Source organism: Aythya ferina, assembly GCF_964211825.1.
Source record: "Aythya ferina genome assembly, chromosome: 17".
Lineage (NCBI taxonomy): Eukaryota > Metazoa > Chordata > Aves > Anseriformes > Anatidae > Aythya > Aythya ferina.
The window spans coordinates 1,704,038-1,721,895 of record NC_140316.1 but is presented as its reverse complement, the minus strand read 5'-3'; the positions used below and the strand labels follow the sequence as shown (position 1 = coordinate 1,721,895).

Sequence of the window (17,858 nt, the reverse complement as noted above, 5' to 3'; positions counted from 1 at the left end):
GTCATCTCTATTTTTCATTCTACGTAAAGTACATTCTATACAGCGTCTAGTTTGTAAACCACAGTCTTGGGATAAGTATCATATGAATGTCATGATCATATTTATAAAGTGTTTTCATGGTTTTACAGCACTAGTGTAGCCATTTTAATAAGCAAAATGTTCCTGATTTACTAGTATCGTGCAACACTGCAAAGTAGTAGTTCGCAAAAATCATGCCCTTTTTTGTCAGTTTTTTTTTTTTTTTAAAGAAGGGGGGAGGGGCGGCAAATTTTGTGTAAGAAAACTCTTAGCTATAATCCATCTAGAAAAAGGTTAAGTATTTATATGTTTATTGCTACTGAATAAGAATATAACTGCTGTAATTCTATGGCAGAAAATTTGTATGTCTTGAAATAACAATAGAGTAGTTGGCCATGAAATTATATTGGGAAATAAGAAATACATAGTCCTATGTCATAAGTTGCAATTCTCATGTAGGACTGAATACTAATTCAGTTCTTATTATGAAGAAACAGTATTTACATCTTAGGTAAGTCATTTTTTCCTCCCACTTTGCGTAGGAATTCTGGAAAGCAACAGACTGAAAATTGTAAAAGTTAAAACAATCGATCAGACAATTGGAAATGTTACGTACCATGCTGCAGATTTGCCAATATGGTGGCAGATTCCTCAATATGTGCTGATTGGATTCAGTGAAATATTTGCAAGTATAGCAGGTAAGAGTTATGTGTCTTAAATCTGCTTTCATATCTGTCATAAATGATGGATTCTTAGAAAATAAATACTTCTTGAATTATTATAAATGAGTTCTTATGTCTCCAAATAAAATACTATGCAATATAACTGAATATACAGTGTCAAAGCCTGCACAGTCTAGAAAGTCAGTATATGGAAACACCTTTCTGAGGGGGAAAAAGGAAGAAAGGATAAAAATAAATCTTTATCAAGATTTATCACCAGACTAAATTCATGTTACTTTAGTTTTTACATCTCTGAGGGAAATTATGTGACACTAAATATGAACTTGGTTTTGGGGGGATTAATAACAAACTAGCTAGTCTTTACATGTTTTAACAAATGTTTCTGTAGTTATTTTAGTACTTCAGTGTGCTATTAGACAAACTGAAACACTGTTCAAATCCCGCCTCTCTTGAAAAAAAAAAAAAAAAGCAAGAGATCTTAAATTTCATATTTTTTTCTGTGATATACTGGACAGCTGTGTGATCACTTTTTTTTTTTTATCTGAAAGTGAAGTGGGACAAGTGGGTGAAAAGGACTATAATATCTTATTTTCTGGTCTGTTTCATATACATGCAGGGCTCATTAGTACAAAGAAAGCACAGGTGCTGTTGTCACTGTGATATGGCTAAGGCTGGTTTACTGTGATTAAACAAGTGAAATGTTACCACTTGTAGCACAGTGTTTACACATCCTGTGCTTGGGAGAAATGCTTAGTTACCAATAATGGAATACTTGCATGATCACAGAAGTAGCTACTGTGATGGTACTTAAATAGACTTTTGGAGCTGCTTGATATAATATATTGGAACTTCTCCAGTGACTTGATTTGAAAATCTCATGGTATTTGCTTAACTCTAGTTACTTATTAATGTGTTGTAATACTGTTTCAGAATATTGAACTTCAGAGATGATGCATTCAAATTGGCATCACGCATAGCTCTTTCACTTAGATTCCTTAGAACAGAATTTCCTGTTTTCATTTCCCCTGTAGGTGGCTACTTTCATTCCTCATACTAGGTGGGCACAGTGAGTTAAAATGAGATTCCCTAATTCTGTAACATCTTGCTGGTGGTAGCCCCAGCTGTCACATGGCCCTTTTGTTCCCCCTCTCAATGGAACAGAGAACTTCTGCTCTGTCAGGTTTTTGTTTATGTGTGTTTGACTGTTATCCCAGTTGTTAGGAAATAAAACAAGGTGGTTGGATTGCCTGGAAAGGATTAAAAACTGTGCCTTTTAGATTTTTTTTTTTTTTTTTCTGAAACAGCTCTATACATTCATGTGGACAGGTAAACTGCTGCAACATAGTTAAAATCTAACATTTAGAGATTGTGTCAAAGGCCTTTTTCATTTTAACATCTTTAACCCTTGCTGTGAGCTACATAGGGAAGGATGTCAAATTTCAGCTTGTCTCCACAGCCCCCTCCACACCCCACAGTGATGTACAGGCAAGTCCTCAGTGTACTTCAGTACTAGCAAGATGTGGGGAGAGTTTGCTATCTTTAAAGCACAACAAAGACATAAGATGCTAAACACTTTAGATTCTTAAATGGAAGGTATACTTTAGCAGCACAATCAATATGTCTTCTAGCGGAGGATACGTATCAGTATAGTCACTGTTGTTCTGTATTATAGTATTTTTCATTATATATGAACAGTAACCATCACAAATCCTAATACACAAAAATATGAAGTCTTACTTAATCAGGTTACTTACTGAAACTGAGTCTATATTTAGCTTTTTTTTTGTTGTTGTTGTTTTGTTTTTAATCAAAAGACTAAAAAGAATTATTTAGCTTTAGTTACAACTTTAGGGACCATACAAATTAATTTTGAACTTAGGTGAACTGATGAGTCATTGGAGATGATAGTGTTTTTTTGTTTTTCCTCAGCTGCTTTAGTGGACTTTGTCATGGGATGTAAAATCTTTGAGGCTTACGTTATTATGTGAATACCCTACTGTTCTGCACTTGCTGCACCCGTATCAACAGCTTTATAACTTTGAAACCTGTTACTTGATCAGTCTTAGAAAAAATGTAAATGCCTATCTTTGAACGAGAAATTCCATGCAGATCTTAATTGCTTTGTGTATTATGGCTTCATTTGACTTATTTTACAAAGTTTTTTTTTCCCCCGCCTTCTGATTATCTAAACCGAATTCCTAGAATATTTAAGAAAGCCCCTCAAGAATTTAGTAGGATATACCTTACCTATTTGCTATTCAAAGCAGATAAAGGCATCTATTTTTCTATGAAATTCATGTTTTTAAAAGAAGTGTGAATGATTACAAAACTATGATTTGAAAGTGTTTATTACAAACAAAAAGGGGCTAAATGTCAGAAGAGCAAAAGTTGTTTGTTTACTGTAAAACTAAGCATGTTCTTATTAAGCCACAGAAGTTACACTTGATTTACCTTTAAAAAGATGATGCACATTGCATTAATATTTTGTATTCTGCCAATCCTCTTAAAGCACTCTTATTTAGCTGGGAATCATAATCTCATATGATAACACCAACTAGAGGGTTTAATTTCAAAACTGTTTGAGGTAGTATGAAATTGTTATCAATAGCTGCCAGCAGGCAAGAATATCTCTGAAGGCAAAGAAAAGATTTTGTATTCTTTATGATAGATTAAATACTAGGTTTGCTGGAAATATTATTCAAGTTTAAAGACATGCCTTATTTTTTGGATAGCGTTATACCAATTCTGTTTTTGTTTCGGGTTTTAAGATTTTTTTCTAGCAGTTCAGTGTGTCTGTAAAATGAACTAGAGAAGAAATGGGCCATATTCTTTCATGTGATGTTCTTGCACAGTATACACAAATGCTGGGGACCAAAGTGTGAGTGATACTCTAAAGATCTGTGGCAACTGTGGTAACTTACCAACAGGCTAAAGAACAGGCAACTGTATCACAACAGTAGCCTATTTTCTTTCTTTTTATTTACTTATTTTTACTTTGTCAGATTGGCCAGATAAATAATTCTTGAAAAATCTGAATTGTTAACTAGTGGCACAAAAAAAAAATGTTTTAAATTCTCAGAATAGATACAATTCCTCCCCATTTGCATATGATTCTCCCATCATCTCTGTAGTGATTCTTTCATTACAGTTTGAATTTACAGGAACCTACACAGCTGAGTTGCACGAAGAATGTTTCAGTTCCCTTCTAGAATCACAGGCAGGTTGCTGTTGGCCCATTCAAGTGCATTTTGCAAAGATTTTTATAGATTGCAACTACATTTGAGAAGTAGTATGTTGGTTGTCAGATTTCTCAGGTGGCAGTGCAGGGTGCTGTGAGATCAGTAAGTGAAAACATGTAGTTCTGTTTCCCTAACAAGAACAAAGTTACTCCCTCGCAACATGCAAATTGACCTATTGGACTGGAAGTGTTCAGCTGTTTCTTGAAAAAGAAATGCCAGGGTAAATCTATTAAACTCTGTCTGAAGTAACGAAAGTAAAATACCAGTAATGGTGAAAATAAGCAAAACTTTATAATAAAAGACAGAAGATTTGTGCTGTTTTCAGGTCTATAATGCTATCTTTGGCAAGGTAGATGTTAGAAGAGGTAATAGATGCTTTCATTAATTTCAGTATGAAGGAGACTGTTTTGAAACAAGCAGCTCACCTGTCAGAGAGAAGGCTCTGTAAAGAAAGTATTTGACTGTCTCTTGTGAATATTCCCTTTTGATTTTTGACAGAAATATTACTCTAAAAAGAGAGTTAATCATGGGCACTAGTCTTTGCAAGGCAGAACCCTAGCCCGCTTGTCCTGTTGGTACTCAAATTCAGTAGCACAGATTGTTTTCAAATTGATGTTACTGGCTTTCTTTTTTATCTTGTTTTTATTAGTTGAGAAAATAAGTGTAGTTTGAAGCTGTAGCTCCATTTCCACAAGCTGTAAAATGAACATGTAAGCAAGCAATGGGCTCAGTGTTCTAGATCAAAATTAAATTGAAAATAATTGCTGCCTTCCCAGCTACAATTAATTTCTGTGTCTATGCATTCAGAAACACAGACACTAAGTCTATGAAATCAATGTTTGTAGTGAGTGCAAGAGTGACCCTCAGTTCTTGAGTAATTTGTTCTTAGCACGGAAGATCGTGTGCTTCATCTTGTCTGTTGTGCAGTATTTATGTATAGAAACAGGTGAAATGGAGAACATGGAACTTGCCAGATTAGGCGTAGTTCATAAACGTAATTGAGGATAATTCTACTTAGAAAAATTAATATTCTGCATCAGAAGATTCTTGATTTTTGCACATGCAGTATTAATGAGAAAGTGCTGGTCTCAAATGTTTTCCATGTAATGGATTGATATATAACATACATTGGTGAGCTTTAACAGGGTTTATGAAGGAGTTGGAGGAACTTGGAACTTAGAGGGATTCATTAATTCAATATCCCTTGCCTCCCAAAATCTGGGGCTAGATTTAGGTCTTTAGCATACTAGTAATTGTTTACATCTGTAACTTCTATAACACTAAATAAGAGCAAACTACTGTTGTTCCTTAGATTTTTCCAATAATGTATATTCTCTTCTTTTATACAGGTCTAGAATTTGCGTATTCAGCTGCTCCCAAATCTATGCAGAGTGCTATTATGGGGCTGTTTTTTTTCTTTTCGGGGATTGGATCATTTGTTGGCTCTGGATTGTTGGCACTGGTGTCTATTAAAGAAATTGGCTGGATGAGTAATCACACAGATTTTGGTAAGTTATTTTCAGCATATTCATAGCCTATGAAGTAAACTGCTTCCTTCAGAAACAGTTAAACATCAAGCATATAGAACTGTTGAATCTTAGCGCAGTGTTATTTTGAAAATCTAAATTTGTCTACTATTATGTTAGACTCATTTCATCTTGCATATATAAGCATGAAGTAATGTGACTGCAAAATGATACATTGTCCTCCTGAAAGCATGGAAAACAGGCATGTAGCATTTTGCCTAAGTGCTTGTCAATTACCTCCTCAGTTGTTACTGCCTTGTATCGCTAGAGATTACTTGAAAATCTTTCTATTTGAGTAAAAATGAAGAGACAAGAAAATTGAGTGGAAGAAGAATGTGTTTGGTACTGAAATTACTTCCCGGTGGTATGGGGAGTAAAATATACACGTCTCTTTTAATAATTATTTGTTTTCCTAGTTTCAAGAGGCTTTATGGCAATTATCATGAGTTTTTTTTTCATTGTCTGCTTACTATTTATCCTCTTGTAAGGTTCCATGTAACTTCTTTATATTGCCAGTTGAAGTTAAAAAAAAAATAATTATTGGCACCCAAGTAGGTGGCACCGTGAGAATTTCAGAAAATCATGCCATCATCAGTGGTTTAATTAGTTCCAAAATAAAAAAAAAAAAAAAAAGGAGCATGAAAAGTTCTCAGAATGGTAGGCCTACTGTGTATCAGGCTTAAAAGAGCAACCTGAACTTGCTTTAAAATTGGTATTAGAGAATTTGCTGTTTGTTTGATTTGGTTGTTACCAAAAAGAAACATTTAATGCCTCAAGCAATTATCTTTGTTTTTATAAGTTTTTCTTTACTCATCATCTTGTAATTTTTTAACCTTAACTTTATGCAAGTGTCCTTGCCAAATGAAAGGTTAATCATGTTAAGACTTTTTTTTTTTGTTGTTTTCCACTCAATTTCAAAACCAGAAGAGTACCTTTTCTTGCAGTTCTGTGTAGAGGTTGATGAGGGCTCAATAGGAGGATAATTATTTGGTAAAAATTAATGTGATTTTTGATGGTGCTTTCTTAAGGTTACTTCAGAAAACCTTCAGAAAAAAATGTGAGAGAAGGCAGTGGCTAATATTCTCTCCATGAAATATTTATGCCAAATATATGTACTCTTGGCTAGAACTGGAAGATGTTACCTTTCATGACTCATTGGTCATCTGTTTTAAATAAGCCACTCGGCTCAGTGGATTGCTGTTTGGGCAACTATCAGAGTTAGATATTTCTACTGTTCTTGTCCAAAGGGTTGCTATAAAATCAAGCTGCCCCAACAGCTCAAGGTTGAAGTACTCAGTGGGTGGCTTTCATATATAGCATCTTCTATCAATACTATTTTTACTGTTTATATCAGGGTTTATAACTCTGTTTCTAACAGAGCTGCCTCTTCTACTGTTAAGAGAACTGTTTAATTTGTTTTGTTTGATTTGCTATTGAAAGTTGTTATCAAATTCACATCTAAAATTTACTTAGGCCGTCAAGAGCAGGAATTGTAAGGAGGAACCTTCATTGAATGACAAACTTTAGAGATTAGTTGTTTTGTTTTTAAGTAGATGCTGCATAGTAACCGTAAGAATGTGTAGCAAGTTTATGCTATTTAAGCCAACTCGTGATACTGTTTGAGGTAACTGACTGCCTCCAAAATCTACTGATGAAGTTTACTCTCTGCTAGTACTTCAATGTTGATTGCTACCTTGAAAATCACTGTTATTTCTCTGACAAAAGCTTGAGGTTTCATGGATTTAATATCCCATCTCATAACGGATAATTACTACTTTTTAAACACATCTGCTTTTGAAATGGAGATTCATGTGTAAATTGTATTTTAAATGTCAAGGAAAGACTCAGTTTAATTTTATTGTGTTTTGCTATAAATTCATTTAATTGAATCATAAGTTTCAGGAATTAAAGTAATTTAATCAGAGCATTTATAGGCGTGCTTTATGAACAGTTTGTTAGGATGGATCTACACTTCAGTATTTTTCCTCTCTAACCTTTTGATAATCAGAATGGTCCAATTGGCTGTGGCTCATGTGGCATGTTGGAAATGAGCCACAATATATCGCTCTTGGAAGTACAGCAATAGTTAGTGCACATTTCTTAATACAGGAATAATGTTTTAGCAATGAGCTTTCTTAATTTAACACTAATTAGTGTGCTACAAATCACTGATCTATAACAACCTTGAGGGAGTGTCAAAGGTGAATTGAACCAAAAAGAAACTACATATGGTTTCATGAATACTTAACTTTGTTCCAAAAGAAGGCTGAGAGAAAATCTTAATAATTGCTTTCTTTGTATCTGCAGAGTTGCCAGACTTTTTTCCTTTATACTATTCTTTTTTTTTTTTTTTTTTGCTTTGGCCTGGCAGAGAAGGGAAAGCGTGTGTCTCCATATGCCCAGATACCATTTGGCATTAAGCAGGACTGAGAAGCCTGTTAGAAAGGGTTATGTAGTTTCTGTGTGTATATATAGTAATATAGCATAAAATTGTTACTCTTACCCGTTTCAGTTAAGCTGTAAAACAGAAAGGACTTTTTTTCCTAGATTAAAGCTGTTTCACTGTATTCTCCAGGCTCCTGAAAAGCATTACCTCTAGAAAAGGGTCAAGGCTCTTTAACTAGTCTGTATCAGTGTAGCACAACAGTACTGGCAAAGCAGGTGTATTGATAATGTATTGATATGGGATGTTGGAGGAATGTGTTTGATACCAGTTTCTTTAAGCCAGGTGTTGCAAGGACAACTTGCATGTCAGAATGGTGTTTTGCAGAACACTGTGTGTAGGGTTTCTGCAACTCCTGTTTCATTGTTTGCCGAGGAACTTAGCTGGGGTTGCTCATAGGCTTAATTTTAAGAAATAGTAGAGAATAGACAGAAAGCAAAACTCACAAGCCTCTGAATACAGAGACATTTTGGTGACTCAATTTTTGTCCAGATAAAATGAAGCCTATGAGGTAGCTGACACCTAGCATTGCTTTCTAGCCAGCATTCTTGAATTCTGCGTTTCATCTCGGGATGTTTCTGAACAGTTTACAATCCGAGGCTTTCTCTTTTCAAGTCCATTTTGTGGCCATAGAAAAATGATGTGGTGGTTTTGTTTTTGCTTTGAAATGAGTTGTCACCTGAAAAATGGATGTGATCTGTATTACTTTCATATATGTAAGTAATCCTTGAATTTTTTTTGCAGTTTTATCTGAAGTCAGCAAAGCATTGCAATTTTTGCAGTATAAGACCTAAAATGAAGGGGTGAGAAAGGAAGACCATTAAACTTGTAAAATTCTGACTCTCCTGAAGCAGACACACTGCCATGTGTGTAGTCTCTGCACAGAGTTCTTCCAGTGGTAGGAGGAGCTTCCTGCATTGTTTTTTTTCTAAGGGAAATCATGCAGTGAAAATATATCCACCTCCTCAGGGGCATTACTTTGTTTAAGGAACTGAAGCACAAAAGAAAGCAATCTTCAGACTCTGCATTTCTTCCATCTTTTGTTCTGGATAATTAAAAATGAAAGTATGCTGTCAGATGTAAATGTGATTAGGTTTGGTCTTGCCCGTATTCTGCAGAGAAGTCTTCACTACTTGGGCTTGAAGGGGATTGATATTTTCATTTGTATATTATTTATTTGTATATTTATTTGTATATTATTTATTAATATTTTTTCTGTCCCTTTTTTTCTAGGTAACATTAATGGCTGCCAATTAAATTATTATTTTTTTTTGCTGGCTGCCATTCAAGGAGCAACCCTTTTGCTTTTCCTTATTGTTTCTGTGAAATATGATCATCAAAAGTCAAAGACAAATGAAGTAGCTGCCAATGGGAGGATCTGACATCTGTTACAGAGCAGACTTTATTACAACAGCACGCAGTGAGGTGACAATGCACCCTGAGTCTGTGAGATCTTGTTTTCTCCAGAGAGACACTTACTATATTTGCATTTTACAAAAGTTCTCGCCTCTGCCCCCTCTCATGTAAAGTAGGTAAGTGCCTTATGTTGGTGGGGCTCGTTTCTTGCACTATGTCCTGGCAGAGGACAAACATAAATCTTGGAAGTGTATTAACTAGGCATTCAAGTTGCTCTTTGTTAATCATGAGATGTTTACTAAACTCTTGAAAGCTGGGACAATTAGGCTTAGAAATTAAGTGTAACAAGTCACATGTGACATGGTTTAGCCCTGACTGAAAAACTGAGCTTAGTGAAACACGGTGGATGTACAGAAACACTCAACTCCCTCAAGCTCACATTGAGGACACATAGGAAAGAAAACATTTCACAGGAACCTTAAGTAGTGGTTACAAGAACAAATTATAAATCCTGGGAGTCTTGGGGGAGAAACAGGAACAAATTGCAGATCAGCTGTGAAAAAAAATGTAGTTTTATAATTGACTTTTCCGTGGAAGTAAACTTGAACCCTGAAGTCCCAACTTGCAGTCAAGAGCATCCAGTACCGAAGACTGAATTATGTGTCACAGTAGCTTACCATATAGCTGCTGTAAATTTTTTAGTGCACAGTAAAGAATTGTTGGCAGTGAAATGGTTTTACTTCAGAAGTGTTGTTGAGTCTGCATAAGATGTATTAGAATGAAATGGAAGCATACATCTTTTGACAAAACATTGCTCAGTCTAATGCTGTTACTTCCCTAAGGACTGTTTTAAATACTTGCAGAAAGAACTGAGATTGAATTCTCAGAAGATGAATGCGCAATAACAATTTAGAAGCCTTTCAATCCAGTTCCTTCAGTCCTGTTATAGTTCTAGCTAACATGCTACCGGTTTTGTATCTTTCAGCAACACATTCCTATAGCAGAGCAAATGGTTTTGCATTCAGCCTCTTGAGTTTTAATGATTTTTAATAATTGATTGTGTGCAGACTGTATGGAAGATGATACTTTGCAAGGAATTATGCAGAAAGAAAATGAAAACTCAACTTTTTATTAATGTGTTGAATTTTTATAGTTTCTTTTGTCTGCATTTGTGTTGTTAAAATGTCCTTTTTTACATGGACATCTTTTTAATGAGTTTACAAAATAAAATGAAATTCCTTGCTGTGACTTTTGACCCCTTTGTTCCCAGGTGAATAAATTTGTACTACAAGTCATTTGGTTTCTAGCCTTTTTCCTAAATATACAGTGAAATCCTATTATACTTCTAAATGTACTTTGGCAAGATGTGCAATTGTACATCTTGGTTTTGTCAGGTAATAACAGTACACATACTGTACTGTCTTTGCTAAGGAAAATCGGGAGATCATAGAACAGAATTATTTAATATGGTTAAAAATAAGCAATATCTCATATGAAGAAAAGCTAGTTTAATTTTGTTTTGAAAATTCTATGTACTGTGTCTGCAATATCCCATTTATAACTTCCTAAAAGGGTCTAATAATATGGTATAAGGAACAGATAGGGTCAAATATATTTCTTCTTGAATATATGCTGTTTTGGTCATGTAGTTCTGATTTGGGGCTGCAGCTGTAATATTTAGTGTTTATTTCATTAACTTCCAATGTATATACATGTATAATCATAGGAAAGACCTCGGCTATGCCTGGTAAGTATTATCCAACTAGACTTGCAAAGACTTAGCTTTTAGAACTGTTCCTTCTTCTAAGCGACTCTTCCCATAAGTAAACTTAATTTCACTATTTTTCCCCAGGTTCTAAAGTTTTGCAACAGTATTCGTAAACTTGCTATCTCATACAGTTCTGCTGATTATCATTAAAACTGAGTTTAATGAGGAATGGAGAGTAATCTGCAGATTACTAAAGAAACTAGACGTCTAACACTAATTGTAACAACATATACAGGCAAGCTTTGGCAAGAGTTTTATGTTTTACAAATTATTTAAAGAAGAATATAATGAATAAATACTAAGTTAGCCCACTCAGTATTTAGGCAAACATCTCCTACCCTGTCACAAACATACAGTAAATGTCTGTAAGTTTCTGAAGGTCTGTGTTGGTACTTACACTCTGGAGATGAGACTGAACATGCAGTCACTTGTACAATTTAATTTTTGTTTGGAATGACTTGGCTGAGCTTCAGGCATAAGTAATTATGACCATTTATGAAGATTAACCTGGCAGTTTTCATCAAAGGGAAAAGGTTTTTGTGACTCAAGGCTTAGCTGATTCTTCCTCCGTCTTACCTTTTTAGTTTTTTCACTCCACTCACAGAAATAAGGTTAATCAATTAACTTTGTGACAGAGAACTGCACCTCATTAATGAAATACCTTGAAGTGGTACGGTTTGAATTCAGTTATGTTCGCTTCTTAGACTGTTCCAGTGCAGTAGAAGGATCTGACAGGAATCACCAGAATGGACATTTCTAAGCTTCTGACTAACCAGATGCCTGAAATTCAAAGCACAACATTGAAAAGTATCTACTGTTATGTTTAACAGGTACATATCTGTATAAGGTTTGTTATCTTTATTCACAAAGGATCAGGTAAAGAAGTGTGTACCTTGTACTACCAATACAAGCTCTAATCCAGTCATGTATGAAGAATAGCTGCCTGAGCCCCTGTGTTTCATTCAGGGTGAATGCATTGCTACTATAACATGTAGATCTTTCAAGAATACAGCAAGACCTGTCTATACTGAATATTGCTTCTCAGAAAAAGGGGAGTCTTTTTTTTTCCCCATTTCTTCTGCTTATATGCTCACTCTAGAGTGGGTTTAATTCCAGTAACTGAGGCATCTATCACTATTTCCCTTAAAAGTCTGTAGTCAGTTCTGCCAGGTGTTGAGTGGTTTTTTTTTTTGAATTGTTTGTTTTGTTTTAACAAAAGTTGCTTAAGGCTGACACATCAGGCAAGGTTTCAGCTTAACCATAAAACTGTATTAAAAGATTTAAGTTCTTAACATTTTTGTGTTTGAAATTGCTTTTTGAAAAGCGTTGTACTAGTGATTTTGTTTAGATTCAGGGCAGGTTATGTTAGTGAAGACAAGCCCTCTGGGGGAAACATGACAATGCTTTTCATTTCAGCAGTCAATAGTTTGAGATGCAAATTCATCTCTGAGGAAGCAGAGAACTTGTAGACAAACACTCACCCTGATGCTGGAGTACTGCACATACTTGACAGTATGGTACCTGCTGGCCCCAGAGCAACAATGTAACTGCAGGGAAAGAATAGAGAAGAGAACTATGGTAAAAAGCTATTAAAGGCTAAGTATGTAAATAGACACTTTGCTCCAGGTAGCACTAAGTTCTGAATAGTAATAACACTGCTTTCAGTAAATTACTGACAGTTAATATAAGCTGGCTGTTGGCTGTTTTTTTCATGTCATGAGTATGCTATGGTTTAAAAGTCCTTCCCATCTTAGAATTAATTTTTCCATTATGGTATTCACAGCACAGATTTTGTTCTCTAAGCAAGCAGAAAGAATAGTTGTCAAAACCTGGTTACATAGTAATTGGATCCACTTACCATGGTTTTGAAATGAGCCTTACTATATGATTAGTAATCTTTAACCTGTAGTCTGTTGGACTTACTTAAAAGATCATAATGAAGGACGAAAAACACTATACTTTCAGAAGCATGGAATGGGGAATTAATTGCAATCCATCCCACTACTTTCATTCTGCCATTAGCTACACGAATGCTTGAAAAAGGAGGTAAAACAAGTGAGTGTATTGAGGAATGATGTGAACACTAAGAACTAGGAAGTAGTTAGTTCATACCCTGAAGGATGAAAGCTTACTTTCCTTTTTAAAAAAAAATAAAAAAATAAAAAAATGCAGTACTCCCTTAGATCTATTTTTGGTCCAGTTCTTAACTTTTACCTACATTGCTGGAGGTGTTCAAGACCACAAGACCATGTTGGATGAAATCCTGGGCAACCTGATAGTGGGTGACATCCCTGCCCAGCATGGGGGGTGGGGTGGAACTAGAGGGTCTTTGAGGTCCCTTACAACCCAGGCCTTTCTATTATATTATATTTTTATTATTAAATATGCTTCCTTTATCAGGAATAAATTCAAAATATGTGCATACCATGAACAGATATTATTTACAGGAAGCAACATCTGTCTTCAGCATGTGAGTGCATTTTGTGTAGGCAGTCCTGAGCCAGCTGGACACTGGTTAGAACTACAGCACAGACTGATATGGCTGATCTGTGGCTGACTGTGCTGCTTCAGAGGTACATGTCATTGGTCTCCAACCAGCTGTCTTACACCTAGCCTACACAAACTGCAGGCACACAGACTGCAGTGCAGACATACTGCAATACTGTAGTCCTTCTTTGATGCATAGCTATAGTACAGTACCTGATAGAACTTCTCTTCCTTCTCACTAGGAAGTGTTAGTAATCAGATTTAGTAATATAACAGAGTCCATAAATCACTTTTGACAGGGAATAGAACACTCTAATGAACAAGGGAAAACAAAGTAAATATTGCTTAGGCTTTTGAAAATGGAACTTCAAACAGATAACATGGATTCTGAAAGCTGTAAAATGTACTTGACTATCTGCACATTTAATGCTGTACATCACAATCTCCTATCTATCCTATCATCTTTTCAAAAGTAGTTCTTTTCTTGGCTCTAACTCTCAGGAGACCCTAAGGTCCTGAATTGTTCTGCTTGCTGTAATCACTGGTTAATACCGTGCATCAACACAAAAGACCATAGCATATGTAAGAAACTCTTAAACACTTGATTATAATGACAAGTGGCTTTCCTATCAAGCAGGATGCTATAAAGTACTAGTCTGTAAACTAAGCATCTGAAGAGCAGAATTCTGCTCAAGGGGATGTTGCAGAAGCTTGAAAGAGAGGATGCTAAGGGCTAGCATTATATAGCCCCAAGTTTTAGGCACATTGCTATTGCAGATGTTGCAATAATTAAAATGTGGGGAGAGGTTACCATTAATCCATGTCAGTTTAGAACTTTAGGAAGTTGTGCTTTAACTGAATCACTTGACAAAGTTGCCTGACAAATTAATAGCCTGCACAGGAAAACCTGGATTAACTGCCAAGAGTGTTTTGTGAAATACAGGGAACACACTGGCAGATTTTGAAGAGCATTTTCATCCTGGCTGTAGTTAGGAAAAGGCAACTGCACTAAGAAATGATAGTTTGGGCTTGAGACTAGAGTTGCTGGAGTAAGATGGGGAGTGTGCCCTTCTCATTCTCTTCCACATGATTAAAGAAATGTAAAAGTGATCTTCTGTGAGGGCTTTGTTTGTAGGTAGACCAAGACCTGAAGGACAGGAATTTATCATTTGAGTTTACTGTAGACAAACGCATGGAAGTTCTGCATTGGTTTGTGCAAACATACCTTGAGTTATGGCTGGAGGCATAAAAGCCTTAAGAAGACATTTCAGAAGGTTTTATTCAACCTGACTGACTAACCTAGATGAGAAAAAAAAATGTTTAAGTTCATCTGTTCTGTGTAAAATAGGAACTTCTAAACGCTGCAAGCCAGCAATTTAGGAGGATGATAGATTTCATCTTCATTCTTCTAGAAATTAATTCAAAACAACTCATGTGTCTGTTCAAAGGCCTGAAGGACTAAGGCGAGGCAGATGATTACTCTCAAATAGCAGACATTTCACCTCAAAGACATAAGTTAGAAACATGAAACAGGTGTTCCTCTGCTCGTAAATACAGTACAAGCATTGTAAGAGGTAAATTACTTAAAATGGCAGAAAAAAAAAAAAATCAGAAGTGATCTCTGCTATAACCCAAGCTTTTACAGTCTCATACATAGATCCAAGTTGAGCGGTTTTAAAATTAATGAATTATTACTGCCTTTTATGATTTCTTTGCTATGTTATTGCATGAAAGGCCCATAGAGATATTTCACAAACCTTTCAGAGCTGCAGTGCAGAAGAGGAACAAATCTGGCTGTGCCTTGGTTTAGTTTGGCACTGATAAGTTCGAACAGCACAGCAGCTGTTTTAGTCACAATGAAGTACAACCCTGTCATGGTCATGTCACATGACCAATTATGTATCTGTCATCTCTTACCACTGCAGATTACAAAACCTCTAGTTATGGTAATTATTACTGTACAGTATGGGCTACACAAATTATAAAAGGATTAAATCTTAATCAAAAACCAAACCTTACATTTGTAAGGAATGACAAGAACCATGAGCTATTGCTGTATACCTCTATTTCAACCCGTCCCGCAAAGATGAATCTATATGAGAAGTTATTTAGTAGCTTGGTTGGATATGATGGTGCAGGAGTTCTTTGCTATGATTTGGCAGTAAGTCTGAGCACAGTGCTCAAATCCTAAAAATCCATGCTTAGACAGCTACTCTAAATCAGAAGGAAGTAGAGTAAGTCTACCTCCTTGGTAGACCCCTCCCTTGGGATAGGGCTCATCTATGATGGCAGACATCTAGGAGCATTTCTGAGATCATTTTAACAGGAATAGCATTCACAGAAGGGAAGGAGAGCTTAGAGACATGTTTGAGTTACCCCTGCTGACTTAGTGGGTACCATATGGGCTCCTACTAATTGCATGAATTTTTAATTTTAAAAAATTTAAAAATTAAAATTTTAGTTTTTAAAATTTAATTTTAAAATTCATGCAGTTGTGCATGAATTAAATTCATTGAATTTAATTTCATTGAACTTAAATTAAATTCATTGAATTTAATTCATGCAATTGTGCATGAAGCAGCCATGTTGCTTCGTAAGTGCATGTTACTTACGCACTTATGAAGTGCTTATGCACTTATGAAGCAACATGGCTGAACACCACATTTTAATAGTACTGCAAGCATCATGTTCATACTTCCTGTATCAAATCACATGTGGGGCAGGCTGAGAGCCCTCCCCTAACTACTGACAGGAGCTGAACAGACAAGTATCACCTTAAATGCTGCAATTCAACCCTATCTCTGTACCTGAAGTGTCAACGTAGCCACTCAGCACAGGCAAGTGACTATATCACAAAATAAGAAAAGTGATGAGTTTTAAAACATCTTAGCAGCACAAAGAAGCCAAACAGATATTAAAAGTGTAGAGAAGCATTTAAATCCTACTCTAGTAGGCCTGAATCCTGGTAGTTTAACCTTTATGATTTCTTCCACCTTTACTGTCTCATGGTAATCTACACTTGGATTGTGTAGCAGTCAAAAAGTTTATAGTTACCAACATAGCCCAGCAACAGTGGATGATGTTACTGGTGCTGTTACAGGTTTTTAAAAGTTTAATAGTTTCAAAAAAAAAAAAAAAAAAAAAAAATTATCCATGTCCACAGTCATCATTTCTTAATTCCAGCTCATCAAGTTTGATGAGCTCTAATACTATGAAATTGTTCTACATGATACAAAACTGTCCAAATTCAAGTACTTATAAAAGCATGGAGTGCTACAATAATTTAAAATAGCTGCATGCTTTACAAAGCACTCTCATATTGCTGGAACACTTCAAATACTTTTATAAGGATGTCAAACTGGAATGTAGTCAAATAACCTTTTGGTATAAAAGTGGAAGATGTCAAAAACACACTTCATATAGCGTGCACAGCAATTGGAGTGTCTTCAAAAAATAGTAATTTCAGCTTGTCAGCTTGCAGCTTTCTGAAGCTAAAGTCTATATGTCAGTGCAGTTAATGCAAATTTGTCTCTTGCTTATGTGATCCCGAGTTCAGGGCCTGACCCTGCCAAGAGGTGTTTGCTTAATTATTATTATTTTTACAGTAGGGGTACTTGTAATCCCAAAGCCCAGCATGTTTTTTGTCTTCCTAGAGGCTGCCGTCTTAATCGGGTCTTTCAACAAGCCCTAGAATGTTGACATCAGTGGGGGTTCGTGTTCACAGCAAGCATTATCTGACCAAGACAGTGAACCCACCTGGGCTGGGAAGAAGAGTGTTCTCAAGCAGCAGGCAATGGCATCTCTTCCTGCTGTAATGGAAGAAGGGAGTACACAAGCTGCAGATTCTGCATTGTCCCAGTTCTTTTGAATTTCCATACCCAAGACAGCAGTTTGCTGTCAGTGGAAGTTTATCTAATCTCAGCTATCAACAAGACACACAGCCTTATCTGTATATACATACACATGTGCACCTGCATATGCGCCCATGGGAAAAGTTCCAAGAAACTTCACACGATCTTTCAGCAGTTAATGTACCTAAGCCAGCAGCCTGATTTTGTTGAAGAAGGTGGATAGTTCAGAGTTCAAATTCGTATTGTTTAGTTCTGTACATACAAGTAGGACTTCAGAGAAGCTGCCTCTAATTAAAGTTGTGCTACTGCGTCACTGAGCCCTACAGATTATTCAGCGGGAAAATAAGCCACGATAACATCCTTCTTCAATTTCCTCTTTAATTTTTGTTATAATAGATGCATTTTCTTCTGCCTTCTAAAGAGACTAATGCATCTCTGAAGTTTATAAAATGGCATGGGGTCATTTTTATCAAAATAAAGTTAAACA

The 17,858-nt window shown here is 35.8% G+C and overlaps 1 protein-coding gene and 1 long non-coding RNA gene across 3 annotated transcripts in view; one reads left to right on the top strand and one right to left on the bottom strand.

Moving 5' to 3' along the window:
- Positions 1-10,560, top strand: part of SLC15A4 (solute carrier family 15 member 4) — a 25,870-nt gene extending 15,310 nt beyond the window's left edge. The window contains exons 6-8 of one of the 2 annotated variants that reach the window (XM_084491640.1): positions 561-716; positions 5,290-5,448; positions 9,143-10,560. In XM_084491640.1, the coding sequence (XP_084347766.1) occupies positions 561-716; positions 5,290-5,448; positions 9,143-9,291 (464 nt within the window). In that variant the 3' untranslated portion in view covers positions 9,292-10,560. The remainder of the gene's footprint in view (positions 1-560; positions 717-5,289; positions 5,449-9,142) is intronic. The other variant, XM_084491641.1, reaches the window with a different exon arrangement.
- On the bottom strand, positions 9,334-17,858 carry LOC311420599. The gene is made up of 2 exons (XR_014684413.1): positions 14,746-17,858; positions 9,334-14,667 (listed from the first exon to the last, which is right to left on the bottom strand). It is a non-coding gene; the product is annotated as an uncharacterized lncRNA (long non-coding RNA).